General features: G+C 41.1%; 1 protein-coding gene across 1 annotated transcript in view; it reads right to left on the reverse strand.

Annotated features, from left to right (window-relative positions):
• Positions 1 to 597: 597 nt before the first annotated feature.
• Mipep (mitochondrial intermediate peptidase) overlaps positions 598 to 7817 on the reverse strand; it is a 112258-nt gene continuing 105038 nt past the window's right edge. Inside the window, exon 12 of the mRNA XM_013013248.1 lies at positions 598 to 792. Within this exon, the coding sequence (XP_012868702.1) occupies positions 695 to 792 (98 nt within the window). The 3' untranslated portion in view covers positions 598 to 694. The remainder of the gene's footprint in view (positions 793 to 7817) is intronic.

Here is a 7817-nt window from a genome sequence, read left to right on the forward strand (position 1 = left end):
GAGGAGGAGGAGGAGGAAGAGGAGGAAGAGGAGGAAGAGGAGGAAGAGGAGGAGGAGGAGGAGGAAGAAAGAAAGAAAGAAAGAAAGAAAGAAAGGAAGGAAGGAGGGAAGGAAGGAAGGAAGGAAAAAAAAAGAAAAAGAACCATTCTTCAAAAACCTTGGCATGACTTTTTTTTTTTTTTTTTGCCAGTCCTGGGGCTTGAACTCAGGGCCTAATCACTGTCCCTGAGCTTCTTCTGCTCAAGGCTAGCACTCTACCACCTGAGCCACAGCACCACTTCAAGATTTCACCACTTCTGGCTTTTTTCCCTTTTTATGCGGTACTGAGGAATCGAACCCAGAGCTTCATGCATGCTAGGCAGGACACATTCCCAGACCCTTGGCATGACTTTTCTAAAGACAGTTTCAATTTATTATACACAGAAATAATTTTACTTGTCCTAGTTTTTAATAAGTTAAAGATCAGCAGAAAGGGGACTAGCTCTAAAGAGAGAACCAGGATAACAACCATACAATGCCCAAACCTGGGCTTATCACCACCGTGTGGAAATTTCACTGGGATCAAAACTTGCTAAGCAGGTGACAAACCAGTCGGTATAATTCAAACAGATTATTTATTCCAAGTCCCATCCATTTAAAGTTATATCAAACCACATAACCTGAGTTAAAAGTCAGTTCATTATTTCAGAACCCATTATTCAGAATCCATGAGGAAAGTTTCGAAGTCCAGATCCAAGTCAGAAACGAGGGCGCCCACAAAGTCATCGATGGAAGGGCTCTTCTGGAGCATACCTGTGACCAAAGGGAGCAGGCTCAGCAACACGAGAGTGACAGGCCACAGATCTAAAATGGCATGCCACAAGACAGGACAGGGATGGGGGGGATGGGGATGGGAACTGGGACTGAGATGGAGGAGGCAGGTAGGGTTATTTTGGCTGTACAACTTGAATATGAGGATATTTCATAACCTTGTAGGCCTTGACTCTATTCATGACTAGAAAACATTTGTACTTTCTAATCAACACTTACGTTAGAGATTAAGCCCTAACTATACTTCTCACAAAATTTTTTTCCCACCAAATACCTGTTACTGTAGGTAGTACTGTCTACTTCAAATGATGTTAAAAGATTCAGTATTTTCTTTTAGTTATCTTTGAGATGACTCAGAAATTTCTTTTCTTTTCTTTTCTTTTGTATCAGTAGTGTGGCTTGGACTCAGGAATTCATGCTCTTACTTGGATTTTTCATTCAAGGCTAGTACTCAACCATTCGAGTCATACCTAACTTCTGGTTTTTGGGTGGTTAATTGGAGATAAGTCTCACAAACTTTTCTGCCCAAGCTGGCATTGAACTTTGGTCTTCAGATCTTAGGGTCCTGAGTTCCTAGGATTACTGGTGTGAGCCACTGGCACACAGCCAACAAGTATTAATTCTTTGCAAAAATCTTGTATCAGAATCAAGTTAGTTTTTCCTCCATATTCCTTTGTCTTTGAGAACTATCTTTGTACCTTATGAATTGTTCAATGAAGAATGTCACTGAATAGCAGATAGGCACGTTTAAAACCAGCTCAAAAATATACTACTGTATGTACTGTATGCTGAGTGCTGATTAGAAAGCTTGTAAGACTCTTATCTCCAATTAACCACCAAAAAGCTCAAAGTACAAGTATGGCTCAAGTGGTAGAATAATACCCTCAAGCAAAAAAGCCAATCAAGAGCTCAAGACCCTATACCAGCATACACACACACACACACACACACACACACACACACACACACACACACACACACACACACACACACACACACACACACACACAGCTGTCTGTAAAGACTTCTTAAAAAGATTTCTTGGACTATAGTTTTAAACAAAAAAGTTGAATAATTTTAATAACTTTGAAATATTTGGTTATGGAATTGTGTGTAGCATTAGAAGGCTTCTCTTTGTAAAATGTATGCAATAAAATAAAACTTCAAAACCAAAAAATAAAGAGAAGTCACTAAAAAAGCTCTGGTAGCAAAACTTCCTCATTTAATAACATAGGAGGTTGCTGTAAATAAAGAGGTAGCAAGAAAGAAGTAGAAGATACAGTGGAACACAGTCAGGCAGGGGGCTCACATAGGCATGCTTGTAGTGAAAGGGTGAAGTGATATTACCTTTAGAAAAAAAAGTCCAGCAGTTTCTTATAAACTAAACACCCCTCCACCCTATCACCCAGATATTTTGTCCCTAGGTATTTGCCTAAAGAGAAGGAAAACACATTTCAACAGGGAAAGGACTTGTATATAACCAGACAGGAAACAGACATACTGCTATGCCCCCAAAATGGAATACTGCTCACCAGTGAGAAGGAACAAACCAGTTGGATACCTGTGGCTCATAACTATAATCTTAGCTACTCAGGATGATGTGATCAAAGCACTTGAGAATCTGGGTTCAAAGCCAACCTGAGCAGACAAATCTGAGAGAGTCTTACCTCCAGTGAACCAGCAAGAAGCCAGAAGTGGGGTTGTGGCTCAAGTAATGGAGTGTAGGCCTTGAGTGAAAATGCCAAGCAAGAATTCAAGTTCCTGAATTCAAACCCAGTAATGGCACAACAACCCAAACAAAAGACAGCAATTAATAGAAAGGAGGGGAGAAACAAAGTGTTCATGGGTGTAGGGGACGGGATTTGAGCAGAAACCTGAGAGAATGGGGGAGGATTTAGGTCCAGATTTGGGCCATCTAAGGGAAGGGACAACGTAAGGTCCATGGATTCAATATGTGGCCATACTACAGCTGTGAGCTCAGCAACATGCGTAAGTACAGAATCCAGCCATATCTTTGTCTAAAACCCAGAAAATTTTAGCTGGGCATTGATGGCTCAGGCCTGTAATCCTAGTTATAGAAAAGCCCATGAGATTCTTATCTCCAATTAAGCAGCAAAACAAGCTGGAAATGGAGGTGTGGTTCAAATGGTAGAATGCCAGCCTTGAGTGAAAAAGCCAGGAGAGAACACAAGGTCCTGAGTTCAAGCCTCAGTACTGGCACACTGACAAGCGTGCATGTGTGCTCGCATGTGTGCACCTGTGCCCCCCCAGCACAGTGCGCCTCGCTCTTTGCCCCACAAACGCCCTTTTAGACGTGCAGCGAATGCAGTCATGGGCAAGCAGGATTAAAAGCAATTGCTTGGCAGTGGGAGTAGGCCTCTAAACCAACCTCTGCAAAGGCAGAATCTTTTTGCTGGCTCCTTCACTAAGCACCCTAGGGTGAAATGGCTTGTGTATTGTTTCGCTTTGAGACTCTAGAGGATTACCGGGGCAATTAAAAAACATTAGAATGATGTGAAGCCTTCAAAGAGTTACCTCTCCTCCTTGGATCTATTTCATATATTGCTTAATGCCAAGGATGTCCAATAAAGTAAATTTGTGGTTATGTTTGATCAAAGTTTAGTGAAAGACATGGAAAGATCAGTGATGGGACTATAAACAGAACTGAGCTGAGGGGTTTTCCATTCGTCTAGTCATTCATTTCCTCACTGGACCTGAGTGCCTAACATCAATTAAAAATTGACAATAAGTAAATAAATAATTAGGGATTATTCATTTGGAAGGCATTATGCATAAAGATTATCAAAATAGAGTCACTTGGGAACTTGTTAGAAATGTTGATTCTCCCCTCCTCTCTACTACTGAGGTGCTGGGGAACTGAACCCAAAACCACCTAAGAAGGAGCTCTACCACTGAGTTACACCCTTAGCCCATGAAATATAAATTCCTGCTACTGGGCTCCAACCTTGAGAATTAGAGTTGGGGGTGGCTCAGGACCTGTGGTTTAATAAGTCCTCCCAAGACTGTCTCATATTACTGTGAGAAGAACTCAGCATGGTGAGAAAAAACAAAAAAAACAAAAAACACTTTAAAGCAGAAATGGAAAGGTACATCTCTCAACTGGCAGTTGTAAAATTTGAAAAGTGTTAAGCAAAAAAGATATGTATGGGTTTCTATTTAGCTTTAAAAAAATCTGTCTCCAGTGAAACAGCAAACAATCTTATCAAGGAAAACTAGGATTTGTTTGGGACTGCATTCCAACTTGTGGTGGCCTGGGCCTAAGAGTGGAGAGCAGAGCAGACCTGTGCAAAAGTGACCTGGGCCTGTGGACAGTGCCAGGAGCCCTGGCAGAGCCTGAGCTATGCAGGCTCTGGGCCCTTTGGGCCTGGCTCAAGGAGACTTCTGAGTGGGGCCTCCTTGAGGGCCAAAGCAGTGTTTTAGTTAAAAAAAATAAATTGAAAGCAGGATGGGTTTTGATGACTCGAATCTGTTTGAGAGAAGTACTCTGCCATGCCCAGCCACATGAACTTTCAGGGGGAAAGTTCATCAGGTTTTTGAAATCAAAGCTAAAAACGAATCTTGCTTCCAGCCATAGCACTGTACTCCAGTTAAAATCAATGGAGTTCGGTCAGGTTTCTATTTAAGTTTAGGGGAAAGTCTGGTGACCCAAGAGGAGCCTCAGGTTCCACAAAGGAACTGTCCCACAGGGGACCCGCACCCAGCCACAGGTCACTGGCCAACCCTAGAGCACTGTGCAAGCTCAAAGGAAAGAATACCTGGTTCTGAATGGAATTTTATAACTTTGAATATCAGTCTAATTGTTCTCCTTTGACAATACAACTTTTCCTAAAAGACACAAAGGAGAAACACAGGAAAAATACATTCTTCCTTTTCTAAATATTTTAGATGCCTCTAAAGAAAGCAATGCTTACAACTCACATTTGGCAAGCAGTTTTTACTCTAGGTTAATTAACTGGTTTAAGGACTTCAGATCAATAACCTAACTTCCCAAAGTCTCATTTTTGAACTTTAAGTTTGAAGATTATGAAATTGGCATAGATCATGTACTTCCCTAGAGTGGCAGGAGGATTACCTAAGATCATGTTTAACATGGGGAAATGCTCAGTAACTAGCACTAAAAACAACTAGACCAAAGGTTTGTAAAAACCTGCTTCTCAGTTCAAGAGCTGAAGAAGAGGTTGTTTATTATTTTTGCCCAAGTTGAACTGGTCTGTGATTAAATGTTTAGGTTATTAACATAAAACTTACTACCATAAACTCAGCTCACAAATCTAAGCCTATTTTTTTTCTGATTTTTGCCATGGGTTTTTTTTGTTTATCTAATAAAGAAAACAAACAAAAGATGTAGTTAAAATCACTCCATCTTCCTATCTGATAGAAGCTGTGATAAAAAGGTTTATTAAGTAGAGATAACTAGGGCACTAGATACTTAAGACGTGGTGATAGGAAGGTCGTGGAGCCCAGCCAGTCTTGGAGATACTTGGGATAGGCTGTCCCCTGAGAAAATGAGACCCTATCTGAAAAATAAAGCAAAATGCCCAGCAAGCACAAGACTTGAATTACAACAGTAGTGCCACCAAGTAAATAAATAGGTAAATAAAGAGATCATTGGGGTGATGGAAAGTTCTGGAATAAGAATGGCAATGGCTAAACAATTGAGTGAACCTACTGGATGTATATTTGAGATCACAAACATCACCTCAGAGTCCTGGACTCAACTATTCATGCAGCTGTGTAGGCTGCAGTGCACCACTACCACCAATGTAACAATAACTCACACAGACAGAGAAACAAATCACATGGCTTTGGGAAGAGGTGAGCAGGAGGCCTGAAGATTCCCAATACTACTACCAGTTCTAAGATCCCATTGCAGTTAGGCACTGGTGGCTCATGCCTGTAATCTCAGCTACTCAAAAGGTTGAGATCTGAGGGTTTCAGTTTGAAGCCAGCTTGAACAGGAAAGTGTACAAGACTTACCTCCAATTAATCAGCAAAAAGCTGGAAGTAGAGGTATGGCTCAAGTGGTAGAGCACTAACTTGAGTAAAAGAAGTTAGAGACAGGACCCAGGTGCTTTTCGTGGTTATTTTTAATGAAAAAATAATTATATGTGCCAAACTCAGCTTTGATTGATGAGGAGTTATAGTTACAAAAGCTAGCCTGGCACTTTGAAAAACCTTAAGTGAATTTTATGAGGTCAGAACTCTTTCCAGATCCGTCTCTCCCAAGCCTAGGGCAATTGTACAGCTCACCTCCTTGACTTTGAAGTTCTTTTCTGCTAGAAAACGGTGGCTACCCACACCTTTAGCTAAGGGTGCGTTCCCACTATCTATAATCAGTTCCTGGGGAAAGCAAATCTTCAGCCAGCAAGTGAAATTCCTTTCCGCCTTTGAACTGAGGAACTCTAACAGCTCCCTAGGCTTTTCAAACCAGAGGCTATATCTATCTCTGCAAAGTTACAGAGTGGATTGAAATGGAGCCTCTGATCTTTTGCTGAAGCCACAAGTACAGCCTGACATATGTGCTGTTTGCACGCTTGTTTATTTTAATTTCATCATCAGATTTCATCATTCCATTCACAATTCCATTTCTGGGTTACCACACATTCTGCGGGTTGAAGCTCTATGTCTTCTCTAGACCAACACACCCATATTTTAAATATGCACACCCTCTTAAAAAATCAGCACCTTGAAAAAAGGAAGGCCCTGGTCTTAAGAAGGCAGGTGCTCTCTTGCATTCTTTCCTTCCAGAAAGCTCTCAGCTGCTTTGGAGGTTAGGTTGGGTAAATATCCAAATAAGCCAAAGATTAGGGTTCTATTGACTTGCCTATTATTCTGGCTGGCCGCTAACCTTTATGATTGAAACTGTTGTAATCCAAGAGCTACCAAGTTCCAACTAATTCCATAAGAGGTTAGCTTCATTTATCCTTGTTACACTGCAAGAAAAGCGAAAAGAAGCTGGGCACCTGTGCTCACATCTGTAATCTGAGCCTGAGGATCGCAGTTCAAAGCCAGTCCAGGAAGGAAATTCTACAAGACTTTTATCTCTAACTACCAAGAGGACGGAAGTGGAGCTGTGTCTCAAGTGATAGAGCTCCAGCCTTGAGCAAAAAAACTAAGGGGCAGTGCCCAGGCCCTGAGTTCAAGTCCCAGTACTGGCATGCATGTGCGCATGTGCACACGCATGCATACACATACACATACACACACACACAAAGTAAAAAGAAGGTTCCATCTAAGAGTATGTTGTAAAGAACCAAACCTTACCCTGTTTGAATGTGTTTCTTCCTTCACACTGTTATAAAATAATTTTATAATATGTAAGTTGTATAATATGTAAGTTGTAGATCTGTCCTTATGGTAGCTCTCTCTGAGAATAGCAATGTCTTCTTTAGCATCTATGTGTTTCTCATAAGGCATTGCAGTTGCCAAAAACAAAAATAAAAAATACAGAGGAGCAAGGGAGAAATATAGTAAACATACATGCACCAATTTCCAAAGCAAGAGCTCCTGGCTACAATGTGGGAAAGTTTTTTCAGTAATACTGGCACAGGAAGGATGAGTCAGGGCTGGAGTCTAAATCAGTTCTACCCTGCAGGTGGCAGAGCTTAGCAAGGAGGTTAGCAGGCACCCCTAGAATGGTTAGAGAGTGAAATAATGCAGGCAATGTGCATAGACAGAAGCTTCTAGCTGTAGTTACTGCTATTGCTCCCACTATTGTTGTGATGGCTACTTTTGAAACTCTTCTCTGTCCATTCAACTCTAGAAATCCAACCAGATAAAGGAGTCTTACTAGTGAATATCCAACAGAAAGTGTTACTTATCCTCAGAAAATCGGTATGCAAGGTATCTTTCAAATAACATCCTCATTCGAAGAGACAGATGTGTATGAACAGGCAGAGAAAGACAAATTGGTATTGAAATTTAAACATGTATGATTTAGAATTTAAGGTGGTGTGTGTGTGTGTGTGTGTGTGTGTGTGTGTGTG

This window comes from Dipodomys ordii, unplaced genomic scaffold (genome assembly GCF_000151885.1).
Source record: "Dipodomys ordii isolate 6190 unplaced genomic scaffold, Dord_2.0 Scaffold1, whole genome shotgun sequence".
Classification (NCBI taxonomy): Eukaryota; Metazoa; Chordata; class Mammalia; order Rodentia; family Heteromyidae; genus Dipodomys; species Dipodomys ordii.